Source organism: Canis lupus, chromosome 26 (genome assembly GCF_011100685.1).
Source record: "Canis lupus familiaris isolate Mischka breed German Shepherd chromosome 26, alternate assembly UU_Cfam_GSD_1.0, whole genome shotgun sequence".
NCBI lineage: Eukaryota > Metazoa > Chordata > Mammalia > Carnivora > Canidae > Canis > Canis lupus.
This window is the reverse complement of record NC_049247.1, coordinates 27,836,040-27,854,745: the sequence shown is the minus strand read 5'-3', so window position 1 is coordinate 27,854,745 and position 18,706 is coordinate 27,836,040. Positions and strand designations below refer to the sequence as shown.

The 18,706-nt window shown below is 55.1% G+C and overlaps 1 protein-coding gene across 3 annotated transcripts in view; it reads left to right on the top strand.

Annotated features, from left to right (window-relative positions):
- RSPH14 (radial spoke head 14 homolog) overlaps positions 1–11,766 on the top strand; it is a 78,157-nt gene extending 66,391 nt beyond the window's left edge. For all 3 annotated transcript variants that reach the window (XM_038575776.1, XM_038575775.1, XM_038575777.1), the window contains exons 5-7: positions 7,440–7,665; positions 9,602–9,738; positions 11,449–11,766. In XM_038575776.1, coding sequence (XP_038431704.1) covers positions 7,440–7,665; positions 9,602–9,738; positions 11,449–11,687 — 602 coding nt within the window. In that variant the 3' untranslated portion in view covers positions 11,688–11,766. The remainder of the gene's footprint in view (positions 1–7,439; positions 7,666–9,601; positions 9,739–11,448) is intronic.
- Positions 11,767–18,706: the final 6,940 nt, after the last annotated feature.

The window sequence follows — 18,706 nt, the reverse complement described above, 5'->3', positions numbered from 1 at the left end:
ATCAGGGGCTGGGCTGCCTCACCCAAACAGGCAGCCCTTGCCTACCAGACGGGTCCCTCCCTGCTGAGACAGGGACTCCAGGGAACCCTGCTCCCGCACTGCCTCCCCATCCTCTCCTCTCCTGTGACAGAGAACCCCAGTTCTCGGCCTAGGCAGATTCCTGCCATCATCCCCCAGGCAGGCTCAGCACCGCCCTGCAGGCAGAGCCCCCTTGGATCTCCCGCAGGATACGGAGCCCCAGCCCCGAGGCCCTCCCGCCTCGCCCCCCACCCCCCAACACCCCCACCGCCTTTTAAGGGAAAAAAATATTGAGCCAGGAACACAGCACAATCGCAGCAGGTCGATACTCCTCTCTTGCTCTAAATGCCTCCAAGGAACCTGCTCTCTGCAAGACCGATGACGGAAAACTGCGAGCCGCCCGGCCCCGGGCCCAGGCCTCCGGGGCCCGCTCCCCGGTTTCGGCCAAGGCCACGCGTCGGCGCTGCAGCCGCCCGGGGTCGCCTCCTCCCCGCTCCCCCGGGAGGCAGACCCGGCTCAGCGCCCTCCCGCAGGTCGCCCGGCCCGGCCGCGGCTCCGCACCGCCGGCCGAGGGGAGGGCCCCCGACGCGGCCGCCCCGGCCCACCTCCCGGGCCCGCGGCCGCCCCTCCACCGCCCCTCGGCCCGGGGCGCCCCTTCCCGGCACCTGCCGGGCCCGCGGCCGCCCCTGCCCACCTCGCGGGCATCCCCGCCCGGGCATCCCTCCCGCCGCTCCCCGGCGGCCCCTGCCCGGGCGCATCCCCTGCACAAAGGCCCGGGCGGGGCCCCGGTGGGGGTGGGGAGGGCGCCCCAGCCGCGCCCCCAGCCCCGAGGGCCCGCCGCGCCCCGCGGCCGCGGGTCCGCTCACTCACCTCCGGGCCGCCGCGCGGAGCCCCGGCCGAGCCGCTCGGGGCGGGGCGGGGCGGGGCGGGGCGGCGAGGCGAGGCGAGGCGAGGCCAGGCGAGGCGAGGCCAGGCGAGCGCGGGCCGCGGCGCCCTGGCTCCGCACTACGCGGGCGGCGGCACCGCGCGGGGACGTGACCGGACCGCGGGCGGCGCACACCCTCGGCCGGCTCGGCTCCCTCCGCCCGCCCTCCCGCGCCGCCCGCCGCCCGCCCGCGGGTCCGCCCGCCCCGCGCCGCGCCGCCGCCGGCAGGGGGCGGAGCCGGAGCGCAGCGCGTTGCCAGGCCAACCGCGGGCGGGGGTGCCGCGCGCCCGCCGCTGACCACGCGCTGGGCGCCGCCGCCCCGCCACGAGCGCCGGCTCTCCTCTCATTGGGCAGGGGCGGCAGACGGATGCCTGTGCGGCCCAATGGCAACGGGCGGGGGCGGGGCCGCGGCTCCGCGCGCGCCGCAGTCCGGCACGCGCTGCCCGCACCGGCGGCCCAGGGACCCGGCTGCGGCCGAAGCCCCGGCGCGGACCCTGCGGGGCCGCCTCTCGCAGACCCGAGACCGCGTCCCCCCCGCCCCGCCCCCGCCCCGCCCCCGCCCCAGACCCCGCTCTGCGCCCCCGGTTTGAATTCGAACTCAGCTCGGCCCCTTCTGGGTCCCGCGACCTTGGGCAACCAACTGACCGCTCTGAGCCTGTTTTGCAAACTGGGGCTGGTGGCACCTGCTTCCCTGAATTGTCGCGACAATCTGCTAGAACGTGTGAAAGGCTATGCAAACCCTAAAGGTTTACACCGCTGAGGTTAGTGCAGCGATGGGAGGGACATTAGTCATCTTTGCTTCTCGCTCCCCACCCCCCCCCCCCCCCGCCGCATGTGTAGGGGCTCTTCAGGGTCCCCCCTCTGGCAATCCTGGCCACAGAAGGCTGCCTTGAAGAGGAGGGGAGGGAGAAAGCCCGGGATCTGTCCCCCACATCAAAGAGGTGGGAGGAAGCCGGCTCAGTGAAGGCCAGGATCCCCTATTGCCGCCTTAGGGAAGCTGGTAGAGGGTAGAAGGCATCGGATGCTCAGTGAAATGCACCTGAGCCAGTCTGCCAAATTCTGCCTTCAATTTTAGGGGGGAGCCCATCTGTGGGCATCAGAGGCAGGAGCCCCTCACTCCTGTGCTTAAAAGACTTGGGCCAGAGAGCCAAGACATTAATGCCATCGTTGTAACTTGAATCTTTGCATATTCTAGAGCATCCCTGGTAAAAGTGCAGATTCTCCTCGCCAACACCTTCCTTATCACTTTACTCCCTCATGGTCACATTACGGGGATCACCCCACCCTGGGCAGAAGCACTGGAATTGACTGTTGACAGAGGCGGATTGGGTGGTCATCCCAGCCCAGGTTTGTGGTCAGAAGGCAGGGCTGGGGGTCTGGTTCTGCAGGCTGGACACCGTGTCATTGCAACATTATTCCATAACCTCTCTGGGAATGTTACCTCTGCTGTGAGACCGAGACTGTTGTACTACCTACTGTGTGACACATGCTCAGAGAGGTGGCCAGAAAACCAGTGAGTCTCTAGAGGGTCCTGGCTCCGCAGGAAGGTAAGACAAGGTCTTGAGAGGTAAGACGGCATCAGGCACATCATGTACCATTGAGAGGCCATGTAAGCTAAGAACAGGGATGTGTACCCATGAGCAAAGGTAGGCACAGGTGTGGGAGGGATCAGTGTGCCAGTGGTTCAGGGCACGGGGACCACATGAGGCTAACCTGTGAAGAAGTTACCTAAACTGTCAGGGATAGGACAGATGTTGGTGGATGGGCATCCTGAGGTGAATCTCGCTGGAGGTGGCCCGTGAGAACCAAAGGAAGGTGGCTAACAGTGGAGGGGCTCCTCTGGGTGCATGCCTTCAAACCCCATGAAGCCATGCCCCCCCCGGCTGGGTCAGTCTGGGCCTCTGCTCCCAGGACCACTCAAAAGCTAGTGGCCTCACGTGATACCAGGAAGATGGCAGGCACAGGCCCTGCCCTGGTGTGGATCCCCAGGTGAGAGGGTGTGGGGGGAAAGCACAGACCCAGCTCTGCTACCTGTACACCCTTTGGAGGGGAGGCTATTTCACCTGGATGAACCTCAGTTTCCTTCTTTGTCAAGGGAGACGCTAATAGACTGTCCTTGGAGAGTGATTCTGAGGGGCAATACACGTGGGCACATGTTTAGAGATGGGCGAGGGCAGTTCCGTTATAGGATTGGGATCAGAATGGAGCTGCTTGCAAGGGCAAACCTAGATGTTAGTGTAGGCTGGCCCTCTGCAGCAGTCCACGCATGAGATCAGAGGCTAGCCCATGAAGCAGCCCCATGGGGCTGGCTACTGCCTGCCTCACCTGACCCTGGCGGCCACCAATGATTGTAATTCTTCATACAGTAATCATTTCCTGATGACCTCCTCTGCGCAGGGATAGTTCTGGGATTTAGACACGCCCGGCGCTGCCTGGTAGACCTTCCTGTCTGCGGGGCAATAATCCACCATTACAATTGTGTGAGGCCCCATGGAGGAGACCCACCAGGGCCCCAGGGACATGTGGCAAGGCAGGGGAAGAACTGGGCACTGAGAGACAGCAGGATGGAAGTGGCCTGTGACCTAGGGCAAGAGAGAAGCATATCCCAAGTTGGGGAAGGTGCTGGGCAGGAAGGAGCCATGAGGCCTTGCAGGAACCCATGGAAGACCAGCGTGGCTGGAGGCAGCAGGCAGGTGTGGGTGCCAGGATACAAGGCTGGAGTGGGGATGTTTGTACCGGCTAGTGGCCCTTCTCTGAGATTGGGGATGTCAGCCTAAGAACCACTGGAGAGTTTTAGGATTTGCTTCTTAAATTTGAGAAGGAGGATGACAAGTTTTTGTTTCATATTTATTTGCAATACGCATGGTCCCATAATGTATGCTGTCCTAATATGCAGAATCAAATAATAAAAATGTCAACTGGTCAGCCCTCAGAAAATAAGGAAGCAGAGATTCTCCATGAAGCCGAGTTCAGCGTAGGGCTGCAGGATCACTGAGCGACAGAGTGTGCCAGGAGAGGGCCATGTGGTGGCTGCAGCCAAGACAGAGGGACAGAGTGGGGGCAGAGTGGGGGGGGGCAAGGAGGAGGCCCGCATGAGAGGAGATGCTGGAGGAAGGACAGCGTTTGCTAAGCAGATGGAGGACCAGTGGGAGAGGTGGCCGGAAAACCAGTGAGTAGAGGGTCCTGGCTCCTCAGGAAGGTAAGACAGGGTCTTGAGAGGTAAGATGGGGTCAGGCATGTCATGTGCCATTGAGAAGCCATGTAAACTAAGGACAGGGATGTGTATCCATGAGCAAAGGTAGGCACAGGTGGGGGGGGGGGGTCTGTGTGCCAGTGGTTCAGGGCACAGGGACCACACAAGGCTAATGCTGGACAGGTGGGTCCCAATGAGGTGCAGATGCTCCATCCTCAGTCCTTATTAGCCGGAAAAACGGGACCAGGACAACAGCTGGGGCCCTGTGGTGGAAAGAGGAAGGCCCTGGTGCTTGAGCCTCATACTTCACCAATCCAGCAGGGACAGATGGCTGAGGAGTGGCCTCTGTAGGTGGTGTCAGGCCATCCTCCAGGAAATGACCAAACTTCAAACACAGGGCATTCTGTGCCATGGGCATCATGTCCCTTCAATTCTGGAGGGATTGGTGGATTTTTCTGGCTCAACCACTGAATCCATCGCGGCACAGCAGCCATGCCAGACCCGGGGCCCTCCCCAGGTACGCCCCATACCTCATGCCTTTGCCCTTTGGCCCCATTAGGTCCAGCTCCCCTGGGCCTCCCTCCCTGCAAGTCCAGAGTCCCTAGGACCCTGGAATTCCATGTGCGTTCTACATGCGCACGAACTTGTGTTGTGGTGCCGGGTCCTGGCCTACTCTGCCGCTGGTCTCCCCACCCCCCGATGATGGGGGTGGTGGTGTCTTGCTAGTCTCTGGATGCTGGCAACAACACCGTCCTGTCTGGCTCTTCTCCCGGCTTGACCTGCTCTCCCAAGCCCCGCTGGCCAATTCTCAGGCTGTGGTGGGGCTGAGTGGGTTTCTCCAGTTTGTTTCCTTGGGGTCTGTGCAACCCCCCAGCCCCAACTTGAACAAACCATTGCAGATCTGGGTTAGTTATAAATAGCCAGGCCTGCAACTCTCCTTTTAGCTGAAAAGCAAAGTGAACGAGCAGAGAGGCACACCCGGCACGCGTTTTATTTTTAATCTTCTCCCTCTGTCTCAGAATGAACCCGGGTCCTGGTGCTCAGCATTTCTAGGAGTAGAAGCCCGAGACAAATGCCTGAGAAAACCCAAGTAGCTCAGGGCCCTGGCTTTGCCCCTGTCTGCTGTGTGACCTCAGGCACTTGAATTGCCTCTCTGGGCCTTGGTTTCCTCACCCAGGGAGGGAGTAGTGGAGCTGATTACCTCTGGCAGTTTGATTTCGACTCTCTAACTCTACCTTTTTCCCCCAGCCTGTGCCCAGCAACACGTTTGGGAGGAAGGGGTCTCTGGAAAGTCCAGACCTAGGTGCAAGTGAGGCCACAACCAAGCCCCAATTTGATGACGTGCAAATTCCTCGTCCCGGGGCCTTTGCTCAGGTGTCCCCCAGCCAGGAACCTTCTCCCTCTATGCAAAATCTTTCCAGCCAGCAAAATCCTTGCAAAGTCCAACTGTCACCTCTCCATGGTGAGCTGGGGAGAGGGTTTCCAGCTCAGGTTGCGACTGAGCTGGACCCATGACTGGGGCAAGTAGGGAGCCTGTGGGCAGGTGCCTGAGTGCACAGTGGAGCTAGAGCCGAAGGCCAGGTGTGTGGCCCAGCCATGGCCTGATGGGGAGGGAGAGGCTGAAGGGGAGAGAGGGGCTGTGTTCCTGCAGTGCAGGGACTGTGCAGCTTTTGTCTTTGTACATGACACCTCACCTCTCACCCTCACCCCACAGGCCTTTGCTTGTAACCAAGCCTCAGTGTTGGTGGAATTCCTTAGGATGCTAGGCCCAAGCATTCTGGTCTCCCATAATAGTTCTTTACGGAGATCATGTTCTCACCTACTACCCATTGGCATTGCACAACTCCCTACCCACTAGGCTGGTTTCCATAATGAGGAAACCAGGCTCAGAGAGGTAGAATAACTTTTCTAAGGTCACACAGCTGGATACATTTAGGAGTCCAAGCTAAGCGTTTTTTGAAATCTGTGTGGATTTAGCCTTAAGAAGTGCAGTGCCCTTAAAGCAATGGGCAACTGCTCTTCCTGTGTCAGGAGTATCCTGAGAATGGGGCAGAGCTAGTTGCTCCACCATGACACCCCAATGAGAAGCTGGCCAGGGACACTGGGAGCCACTGGACATGCATCTGTGCCTCTCCATCCCCCTCACTCCAGGGCACCTGCCATTTGATGTCCTCAGGAAGTGAGGGAGGAAGGCTGGGGTGATGTCTTCAAAGACAAAATCCCTGGTGCTAATTGGCACTTAGAGACCTTTAGGCTAATTAACCTGTTTACTTGTCTCTCTAGGGTAAATTAGAGGGTTTAGCTGGGGAGGCGGAAGAGAGAGGTGGTACTGGTGGCCACCTCCATGGGGGCTGTATATATATATATATGTATGGCTTCTTGGTGGGTGGTGTGGGCCACAGAGGAGGCCAGGAAAAGGGCCAGGAGGAAGGCTGGGGGCATGGGCGGGGGGGCTGCCCTCCCCAGCACCGGCCTGCTTACTTCCCAGTGATGGCTGCTTCAGAAGCAATTCTGGACACAGGGGAGTTGGGGCCCTCAGGAGGGCTGCCTGGCCTGGTTCTGGGTTCCCCTCCAGACATCCCTCAGGAAGAGAGGAGGAGCTGGAAGGAGGGAGGGGGAACATATCCTTGGGGAGCCTCACCTCACCACCTTCTCCCAGCCTGGTGCCCCAGCTGTGTGGAGCCCCCTTCCTGCAGGTTTTTGAGACCCCCCCCCCCCACCACCACCACAAGAGTCTATGGATTTCCTGTCTCCTTTGTTTAGAGGCACAGCTCTTTTTTGTCTGTAAAATGCTGGCCTGTTCACTTCTGCCTCAGGCCTGATACCTGGCTCTTTTTCCTTTCCCAAAGGCTGGCCAGATTGGCCTGAGGTTTCTAGTGGCTTAAAGATGTCGTGGGTGAGAAGGAGGAGGTTGGTTGTCCCTCCCCCCCCCTTCCTTCTGGTGCAAGGAGGCAAAGGGAAGGGAATTTCTCCTGTGCCTGGGCCCTGCAGGGGTGGCTGTTGTGCTCTCCAAGGGATGGCTGCTGCTCCGCAGGCTCCTGAGCACCTGTTGAAGGCTGATATCCCCCCCGCCCCCCCCCGCCACCAGTTATAGGTGACCAAAGTTTGGGGGTCCTCCAGGGACGCATGGTTCCCACCCTAGCTTGTCATCCACAGGCTCCAGCTAGCTGCTCCAGGGTCTGGCAGCAAGGGGCATCTGCAACCCCCATCCCCCACCAGCTCTGCAGGACTCCCCTCTCCCACTGGCCACCAGAATGGGCAGGGAGGACTGGCCCACCCTCTGTGCCCTTTCCTGTCCCGCAGGAGCCCAGGGCATTGTCAACAGCGGCCTGATTCCTTCCCTGGTGTGGAAGCTGCAGAGGGAGGAGGAAGAGATCCAAGGGCTCCTCCTGGACACACTGGCGGCCTGCCTGTTGGAGGATCCCACTGAGGCGCTGAGTAACCGCGTGGTGCCCTTCCTGAAGCAGAAGCTCCTCAGCACCAATGATGACATTCGCAGCAAAGCTGCCTGCATGCTCACTGTGGTCAGGTGAGCCTGGCCCTCGCAGACAGGGTGGACAGTGCAGGGAGGGCAGGAGCAGCTGGCCCCCCGGGCTTCCACTTCTGCCGAGGCTCAGAGAGGCACCTGAGCACCCCCAGTCCCGCAGCAAGCCAGCCTGCCCCGGAGCTCCCAGGAATCCACCTCAGGGCTGGCTTCCCCGCCCCAGCCTGTTTGGGCCTTGTGGGAGGAGGACCCTGTCCCCTTGGGCAGGGGCCTCTGTCCTGTTGGCCCAACAGCTTAGCACTCACAGTCCTGTATCCCAGGAAGCCCCCAAGTCCTGGGTAAAATGAGGTGGTTGGTTCCCACCCCCCGCCCCTGCCACCTCCCCGTGAAGAAGGCAAACACAGAAGTGTGGCGGTGATAGCAGTCACTAAGTGCTCTGTAGGTGCCAGGCATTGTCTACAAACGGCAGTCCTCCACGGAAGGTGCTTGATTACCTTTTATAGGGAAGGAAGCAGAAGCATAATGTGTCCAGTCACTGGCAACCCAGGGTCGCAGGGGATCACAGTCTAAATCCTGGCCTGGAACCTGAGGGAGCACGCAATGCCTCAGAGCTGGGAGGGAGGAAGGGAGGCAGTGTGTGATCCCAGACAAAGACGGTTCCCCAGGACGATGGTCCCTTGTCCCCCCAAGTCCATGCCTTAGGTATGGCCACCTGCTTTCGTCCTGGCACCTCCTGCCTCTCTGGGCCCTGGTTGTCCCTCCAGCTGGGATTCTGTCTAGAAACCCGGGCCAGCATTTCTGTGAGTGTGGCCCCTGATCCAGACCCCTGGGAGCTTGTGAACATGGAGATTTTGGGACCCTGCTCCAGACCGATCAGCACCTGGTCTCTGCTCAGAGGTCCCCTTCCAGTGAAGCCTCTGAGGACCATACCCATTCTAGACAACGACGGCCTCCACCAGGCCTGCCTGTGCTTTTCACCATTCCCTGCTGTTTCATGTGTCACCCCTGAGGGTTTTTTGTTTTGTTTTGTTTTTTTTTTTGAGGGGAATTCCTGACGGCAGGACTTTGCTCTGCTTGCTGCTTGAGAGCAGGTGTTCAAAATGGGGGTGAGGGGGCGCGGTGTAGCTCTGGTCCCCCGGGAGAAGGCAGCACTGTCTGGAGACGTTTTTGGTTGTTCCAACTTGAGGGAGAAGGGTGCTCCTGGCATCGAGGGGTGGGCGGGGAGCCGGAGATGCTGCTCAGCATCCCACAATGCATGGGACAGCCCTCACCACAAAGAATGATCCAGCCCCAGTGTCAGTCGTGCCGAGCTAGAGCAACCCTGCACTGGCCTCAGCGTCTGGGCCAGAGTCCACCACAGTGTTCGGTCAGCCCTGGCCGTGGGAATGAACAAACACACGGAATCCTGGCAGGCGTGGCCCAGGACTCTGCATCTTTGATCAAGTTCCCAAAGGGAGCTCGTGGGGAGTCCATCACATTTATTTTCACAGCTTCACACAGTGCCAGGATTAGAAGTGACTTACAATGTCTCTCCCATGAGGGTGGCTCTGCACGAATGTCTCCCTGGTGGCTTGGTGCAGCTCCTGGGTCTTAGCCCATCTCTGGCAGCTCCGGCTCTTGCATGGAGTCAAAACACGTGTCCCTGTGGGTCGCACCCCTGGGCCTTGCTGCTCCCCATTTTGGGGCTGGGGTGATACGTCTGGTGTCTTCATGTATTACCTTAGGGCAAGGGTCCATCAGCCCCTGGCTCCTCTGCGATTTTGCTTGAGTGGCCCCAAGCCGTGCTCCTAGGTCATCTCAGCATGGGGGTGAGACCCAAACCTCACACCAGTGCTCTCTTGCACCCTGGCACCCCTTGACCAGGCCCAGACCACCAGGGATGGTCCCAACACACATCCTCCTGGTGTCCCCTGGGGTGGTCCTTGGCCCTGCCCACCTCCTTGCCAAGCGAAGCCACACAACTGTCCCCTCTCTGGCCCAGCATCCCTCTGGAGGGCAAGAACCAGGTGTGGCAGCATGATGTCATCCCCATCCTGGTGCACCTGCTGAAGGACAAGATGGAGGAGGTGCAGGCCAATGCTGCCGGGGCCCTCATGTATGCCACGATGACCACCCAAGGTGAGGTGGCCTGCTGGCCAGGTGCATCTCCTATGCAGGCGGTAGTTTACTAGGCAGTGGGGGTCTCCTGCAAGCTTTCCAGAATGCTCATTTTGCTCAGCATCCCAGTACTGCCCCTTCCCTGCCCTACCAAAATACTTTTCCTGGCCTGCTGTTGAAGTCCCTTCAAGTTTGGGCCCTTGCTCTACCCTCTTTCTTCCTGGCCATGGGGGGACTACCTGTGGCCCCTCCCTGGTCACTCCCATTAGGACCTCTGTCCCTTCATGCCAGGCTGTTCCCTGGGCCTGGAATTCCTGCTTCCGACCCAGACCCCTTGTAAGCCTTGATTCTGGGATTAATTATATAGTTTGCCATCCTTGGTTTGGTTATCCTGAAACCTAAGCAAACACTGGAGCCCTTGCTTCCATGGTGTTTTTTTTTATTGAAATTATTTTTTTCAATGGGTGGGGGTGGGGAGCAAATAAGAGTATGAGATGACCTCTCCCACCTGGGGAACAGTCAGGCTTCCATGCTAAGTCCTCCAGTCCTGGCCACAGGAATGACTGGGGTTGGTTTCTTCACCTGGAGGCCAGGTTAGGCCATCCCACGTGACCTCTGAAAGCTGTCTATTCTTCTCTGTGCCCACAAATGCCTGCATCAGCCCCATGCCTTGTGCCTTCTTGGTGTTCCACCGAGGACTGACTGGGTCTCTGATTCTCAATCAGCATGCTGCAAAGTCCCCCAGAACTGGGGTTCTCAGCCATTCCCCACTTGACACTAATGGTGGTATTTGAGACATACCAGAGGAGGAGAGGTTGGGGCCTTTCCAGAGCCACAGTCCCCTTTTGATTGTGCAGTGAGGATGCTGACCTCCAGGGCAGGGCATCTTGTGTGCATATTGCTCAGACAGGGCATACTCAGTGCAGTGTCTTGCTTGGGCTTCCTGTGGGAGCTCTTGGAGGACCAGAGAGGTGACCATGGGTCCAGGCAACAGCTGGGATGTGAGGCCACTTTTCACAGAGTTGGCACTCCAGCCAAGGGTCCCCACGCCCCTGCCATGGGGCAGACCCTGTGCTGGGTGGTGGGGACTTGGCCCTCAGGTCTCAGCCTCTGGCGAACAGTTTGGTGGGAGTGGCAAAGGGTTGATGACCTACTGGAGAAGCATGGAATGCAGTGGGCACAGGACAGCGGCCAAGCCTCCTCTGGGAGGGGCCTGGGTGTTGACCCAAGGGACAGCGGGAAACAGCAGAGCAGAGGGCGGCCACAGGATCTCAGCACACAGAGTGCATTGAGCGTGGTAGGAAGCTGGGAGCAGGGGGCAATCACCTGGCCTTTTAGCAGGCCGGGGCAGCAGGAAGGTGGCAAAGGTTAAGGAGGGGGCATCTCCTTTACAGATTAATGTCTGCATCCCCCAATAAACCGTAAGGATCAGGAGGGAAAGACCTATGAGTTTTTGTGCCTTGCACAGAGCAGGTGTTCCAGAAATACCTGCCACGTCAATTGGATTTTAATTTTTGTGTTTTCTTGAGAGAACTGGACTGCAGGACAGGCATCAGGGTGGTGTGAAGCCAGTTGAGGGGCTGGAGGGCCAGAGGAAGGTGTCAGGGCCTACAGGGAGTGAGAGAAGGCACCTCTCCTGCGGCCACACAGACCAGAGGCCAGGGTTGGGCTGAGGTGACAGAGATGGAACAGACAGCCCCCTGAGGGACACTTGGTGTTGGTGGCCCACAGGGAAATATGCTGCCCTGGACGCAGAAGCCATCCACCCGCTCCTGAACCTGCTGTGCTCATCCCTGAGCAAGGCACGCTTGAACGCCACCAAGGCCCTCACCATGCTGGCCGAGACCCCTGAGGGCCGCAAGTTTCTGAGATCTCACGTGCCCGTCTTCCGCACCCTCGAGGAAGACACTAGTGAGGCAGTGCGGCGGGCAGCCCGGACTGCTATCAAAGTCATCGAGTGGAAACCCTGAGCCTCTTGCTGGGCCAGACCTAATAAGCTGCTTACCTAATAAATGGTAAGCTTACCTAATAAATGGCTGAATCTCTTTATCTTGGGACTGAATGGCCCTTTATGTTCCTGGAGTGTGGTCACGTCTCCCCTCTCTCCTGCAAAGGGGAAGCACCCAGCTTCAAAGGACTGGGTCATGGTGGCCAGGTGAGGAGGCATGGGCTAAATCCAAGGCCCAGGGATAGAAGGGTGATATCCTGACTCTCTGCTGGGACCAAGTGTCCCCTGAGAAGGTAGAGAGCAGGGCTGAGCTCTCCAGGAAAAAGGAGGGGGCAGAAGTTATATTGGGGGAAGGAACACAGCTGGACCAGGCACTACCCAAACTTTAGACACTTGAGTGACCAGGCCTTTGGGTGTGGCTGAACACTGCCCTGCTTAGCCAGTTCTGCCCCTCTCTCATGATGGGTGGCAGGAAGGAAGGTCAAAGTGCCAGCCCATGTGGACTCTTTCAGGAGGAGTATGCACTGTATGAGGCCCCCTAGGAATGCATGCCCAGAACGGGGATCTTCCCCTAGAACAGAGAAGCCATAAGAGTAAGCTCCCAGCTGGCTTGAGGCCAACTACACCAGCCCCGGGGCAGCCCTCTGACCAGCCTTCCATGTAGGCCTCCACCTGCCTCTCTTCTCCCCCAAATGAAACTGGCAAAGGAGGCTGGAGAGCTTAAAGGGGTTGGAGGAAAAGCCAGGCTGCAGAGGGTAGGAGGCTCGGGGACCCTTTACTGTTGCCAGCCTTCCCTACCTGGTCTGGCAGGATGCTAGTTCTCAAACCAGTCCTGACTTCTGTTGGAAAAGCTCAGGAGGGGAGCTTTTTGAGGCTCTCTGCCTCAAATGAGGTTTTCCTCATTATAGAACCAACCAACAGCAGTATTTCCTATGGGACAGAACCTCCCAGGCTTATGGGGTGCCCAGTCCATCCAGAGTAAACAGCATCAGCATAACCAGAATCCTCAAGTGAACACCTTCTTATAGTTCTTTCAGTGACTGGGGCTTCCCTTTCCTAAAAGAAACAGAGAAGTTGGCATCCTTGGAATTAGAGGATTAGCCCAAGTAAGTGTTCATGTTCTGAAAGGGACTGGCTGCTAAGCCCAGCTGGGATTTCAGGTAAGTCTCATTCTCAAAACAGGTGCCTAAAGAGGAAGCCTTTCCTCCTTCAGTAAAACAAGTGCTTGAAGACCTCTACTTCCTCATGTACCCATCTCCCCTCAACCCATAATATGCTGGTTCCTCTATTGCCTCACCAAAGGGCTGTGGCCAAAGTCACTGGCCAAGGTTCCTGATCATCTTGCTGCCGAGACCCTGTGCTCTTTGTTCTTGACCCATGCTGTGGCCAAGTATGGATGTTCCTTTCCCATAGCCACTGTCTTGGGCTTCCTTTCAAGAATCAGGCTGTACTCTCTTTGGTCTCCTTTGTAAAACCTTCTTTCTCTACATGACCAGTAACGTTCGTGTTTCTCACAGCTCTGTCTAGGTGCTCTCTCCTCCTGTTCTCCCACACAATCTCACCTACCTGGCTATGGGCCTCCTCTACCAGGTTCCCTTCTTAGCTAGGCCTGCCCACTGTTTTGTCTCCTCCAAATCGGTGTCTAGCCCCATCCTCTCTCCTGAGTTCTGGACCCTTCTATCCAACTGAATATCTACCCTTAAATGTCTCCAGGCAATAATTAATACCAATCCTTCACAAACTCTTCTGAAAAATAGAAGAGGAAGGGACACTTCCCAACTCATTTTATGAGGCTAATATTACTCAAAATTAGCTGATATCCAAGCCAGACAAAGACATCATAAGAAAACGATAGACCAATATCCTTTATGCATAGAGAAGGAAAATCTCAACCAAATATCAGCAAACCAAATCCAGCTACATAAGAAAAGCATTATATACCATGACCAACTGGAATTTATTCCAGGAACGCAAAGTTGGTTTAATATTTGAAAATGAATCAATGTAATATACCAATGTTATATACCAATATAGATAGATGATAGATAGATAGATAGATAGATAGATACACACACACATACACAATTAAGGACAGAAATCACATGATCATTTTAATAGATGCAGAAAAAGCACTTAGTGAAATCCAATATCCATTTCTTAAAAAAATAAATCCAAAAAGTCCAAACTAGGAGTAGAGGGGAACATCTGCAAAAAGTCACAGCTAACATCATTCTCTCTCTCTTTTTTTTATTGTTAACTCAATTTATTCAAAATTCGTACCACAATTTCTTCAATTTTTTTTGTAATACTAAATTTATTTTTTATTGGTGTTCAATTTGCCAACATACAGAATAACACCCAGTGCTCATCCCGTCAAGTGCCCCCCTCAGTGCCCGCCACCCAGTCACCCCCACTGCCGCCCTCCTCCCCTTCCACCACCCCTAGTTCATTTCCCAGAGTTAGGAGTCTTCCATGTTCTGTCTCCCTTTCTGATATTTCCTACCCATTTCTTCTCCCTTCCCTTCTATTCCCTTTCTCTATTATTTATATTCCCCAAATGAATGAGACCATATAATGTTTGTCCTTCTCCGATTGACTTATTTCACTCAGCATAATACCCTCCAGTTCCATCCACATCAAAGCAAATGGTGGGTATTTGTCATTTCTAATGGCCAAGGAATATTCCACTGTATACATAAACCACATCTTCTTTATCTATTCATCTTTCGATGGACACCGAGGCTCCTTTCACAGTTTGGCTATTGTGGACATTGCTGCTATAAACATCGGGGTGCGGGTATCCCAGCGTTTCATTGCATCTGTATCTTTAGGATAAATCCCCAGCAGTGCAATTGCTGGGTCATAGGGCAGATCTATTTTTAACTCTTTGAGGAACCTCCACACAGTTTTCCAGAGTGGCTGCACCAGTTCACATTCCCACCAACAGTGCAAGAAGGTTCCCTTTTCTCTCCATCCTCTCCAACATTTGTGGTTTCCTGCCTTGTTAATTTTCCCCATTCTCACTGGTGTGAGGTGGTATCTCATTGTGGTTTTGATTTGTATTTCCCTGATGGCAAGTGATGCAGAGCATTTTCTCATGTGCTTGTTGGCCAGCTAACATCATTCTCAATGGTGATAGACTGGATGCATTCCCCCTAAGATCAGGAATAAGACAAGAATGTCTGCTCTCACTACTTCTATTCAACATCGTCTTGATGGTTCTAGCCAAAGCAATTAGGAAAGAAAAACAAAAGGCATCCAGATTAGAAAGAAAAAAGTAAACTATATTTTTGTAGACAATGTGATCTTATATATGGAAAATACCAAGGAACACACTTTGAAACTATTAGAACTAGACACAAGTTTAGCAAAGGTGACAAAACTCCATTTACAATAGCATCGAAAAGAATAAAATACCTAGGAATAAATTTAACAAAAGAAGTAAAAATCTTGAGCACTGAAAACAAAACATTGTTGAAAGAAATTAAAGAAGACCTAAATAAATGGGAAGACACCACATGGATCAGATTGTCATGTACAACAATTATTTGTGTACGATTGTCAAAATGGCAGTAGTATCTTCATGCCACTCAAACTCAACATGTCCCAAGTGGTGCTCAACTTTTCTTCAATGTCCACTCCTTTCCCAACACGGCCTATCTTTGGAATTGGCACACCCTTTGCCCACATGCTCAACCCAGAGAGTCACTCTGGCCTCTTTCTCCACAAGTCTAATCAGTCAAATTCTGTTATTTCTAATTGCTGGCTTCTCTTGATGCCATTCCCTTCTCTTTTCCTCTCTGATACCAACTTGCCTGGATTGCTCTAAACAGTCTCTTGGTGGGTGTTCCTGCTTCCCTTTCATCTTTTCAGCAGCAGGCAGCAAATATGATCCTGTCCTTTCCTGCCGAAGCTCCCAGGAACTTAGTATCCCAAAGTATATAAGGCAAGTCCGGCCCCTGTTCACCTTGCCCTCCCCATCTCCCACTACTCTCCTATGCACAAGCCATGTCTTGGCATCCTCAAAGATGCTTTGCACTCTTGCCTTGTGTCTTTCTGCACATCGTCGCTTCTGTTGTCCAGCTAATTGACCTTCTCCTTTGGTCATAGGAAGCTTTCCCTGTCTCAGACTAGGTGGGCCTCCCTGCTGTATACACAATACGTGGTGGGGCAGTGTGTGGCCTTGGTGTTAGGCAGGGCTGTCCTAGGCCCTATGCCCATTTTCAGTGTACTCAGTTTCCTTGCTGAGTCTGTCCTCTCCCCTGTGAAATGTGGTTAATTCTAGTCCTTCCACAAAGGGTGGTTCTGTGGCTTGAATGTGATAATGCACTTACCCTGGGCAGCAAAACAGCAGGCCACAATAAATGCTGGCTGTCATGGCTACAGTTTCACTGTCTGCTGCCTATGCTCTGTTCGCAGCTATTTCCTTGCTGGAGCTTGCACATAGTAGGCACTCAAAAATGTCAGCCGAAGGGATAAACTAGGGAGAAGAGACTGCATTTGTATGTGCCTTCAGAATGTGATTTTTGTGATTCTGGGTGGGCCCCTGCCAAATCACTTCAAGGCACCTGGAACTTTTTCTAAAGACACAAATGATTTATTTTTGAGAAGAAGGAAGTGGAAGGAACAGCTTAGGGAGTCCCTGCAGAAACACAGCCCAGGGTGGCCTATACTTGACAGCTAAGGGAGTCTAGCTCTGGGCCCAATGCCCAAAAACATGCCTATTGCAGGTAGACTGGAAGGGACTAGGAAGAGCTCAGCAAGGAGGAAGTTTTCCTCTCCACCTGTCCTTCAAGGGTGCAGTTTGACTGTAGCCAGATAGTGCTGAATTGCTGGGAGACTTGTTCCGCTGAGCAGAGACTGCCTCAGTTCCACCACTGGTCCAGGCAGGAGCCAAAGTCCCACCCATGGGCAGCCTTGGCTCCAGCTGGCCTGTGAGGTCATCGGCAGTGGGCACAGCACCTGTGGGTGGGAACCCTGCATGGGGATGGCGCTTACACTACATGGCATCTTTGCCAGCAGGGCATACCTTTAAAAAGGAGAACAAAGCAAATGGAGGTTGGATATAGAAAGGAAATGGTTACAGGGAAGTAAACACAAGCAAAAATCCCAAATATATCTAGAAATAAAAAGCCAAAATTAAATTTAAAGTGAAAGTCAGTGTTTATGCAGTAGAGCCATTTGGAGAAAATGACTCATTTCGTAAAGGAACAGATGTTCTCATTTGCATAGTCTCTGGAGTCGCAAATGGACTTCACCCTGTCCCCTCAGCACGCATGCCCTGCAGCTGGTGGCACTTGATTTGTGACACTGAAGGAGTGTTTACATTAGTGTAATCTCTGGTCCCATATCCAGGGGTCTCCTTGTAGGAAAGACTTTCTCCACTGGATGAGAAGGCAGTCTGGAAGGGGCTGCAGTTTGCCTGCCCTTCCCAGATGCCCATGGGCCCCAGATGCCTTAGTAGTAGTAGATGTGCAACAGGACTATAGTCGATATCAAGAGGAACCCGCTGGCATTGGCAATTTCTCTCCAGAAGGGTATCTCTGACATGTCATCATACTCTGTCCCTTCCAACACGTCACCGTGCTGTGTCCCTTCAGATATGTCATGGCACTTTGTTCCTTCCAACAAGTGCTCTATTCTTTCAGATATGGCAGCACTTTCCATGCTCTCCTCGGCTACCTCTTTTGGGGCCAGTTTGGGGCCTGGCTGTGGCTCTAGTCCACAGAACACATCCCACATCTTCCAGAGGCAGCCCTCGGCCTCCTCGAATACATCTGGAATAGAAGGAACAGGCAAAGGTCAGGAGGACACAAGAAGGAGGACTTTCTATGGTGTCCCATCTTAGCGGGCAGTCCCACAGGAAGACCAAAAGACTGTCTCCAATATGAGGGTCAGTCCTCAGCCCCTGCTACGGAAGCCCTACCACTATCCTCAGAGACCTGGGAGAGTGGGATATGGGATGAGGGCTCAGGGAGTGCGGTGGTGGTGGGGTGGGAACTGCCTGGGGGCATGCTTGCTTTCTACTGGCAGAGCCTTCAGCTGGGTCCCGGTCCTGGAGCGCCCACCCTTCTCTGTCTTAGGCACATGGCTGAACACAGCTGGACAGGTCTAGAGCAAGTGGCTGCTCCTCTAAATCTGCCTCCCCAGTCGCTACTCTCCAGAAGCTGGAAGAAACCCCTAATTCCTGGAACCAGACACTGCTCTCCATGGCAAGCTCTCAGGGAATGTATCACTCTCACGGCCTGTCCCAAAGTAAGTCACTCTGGGCACTTGAATTACAGGAACGCTTCCGTTCAAATTCGCGAAAACGCCTTCTGAGGCTTAAACGTCGCTGAGTCTGTCAGGATAGCTCCTGCGGGCTGCTGCGGGGCCTGCGGAGGCGCAGATCAGCACCACGGCTAGCTCCCGCACGCTGGAGCGGGTCCCTTGGCCGCGGCCGCCTGGTCCGAGAGCCGCACCCGGCAGTGTTCGCTGTGACCTGTTCTCTGTCTCATTCTGTTGGGCAGCCTCCCTGCCAGCTGTGACCTGAGGCTGAGGCGGCACCAGGGATGATGGAACCCGTCGGCCAGGGATAGAGAAACCTCTGTTACAAGGGGAGAGAGGCTGCAGCCAGAGGGCTCCAAAGCCAGGGACCCATCTCTTGTCAGTGCTGAGAAGTCCTGAGTGTCACACTCTCCACACTCATGTTATATAGTCATGCAGTGCCTGGCTGACATGAAGCCTGGGGCAAGTTACTTAACTGTTCAGTGCCTCAGTTTCCTCATCTCTAAATGGGGATAATAATTGTACTTATCACACAAAGGTATAATTTAAACACTGCCTGGAACATCCCATGTGGGCAGTAAATATTAGCCACTATCATTATCATTGTTGTCATCCTCCTCCCACGACTGTGGAGGGAGAAGAGGAACTAGGAGGTGCACCAACAATAAGCCCCCGGTACACTGTTGGCCCCCAGTGAGCCTGTTCCCCCCATGCAGAGAAGAGAAATTTGCAGGGAGCCTTGCATCCACGAGGTATGTGGGGCAGCCTTACTCT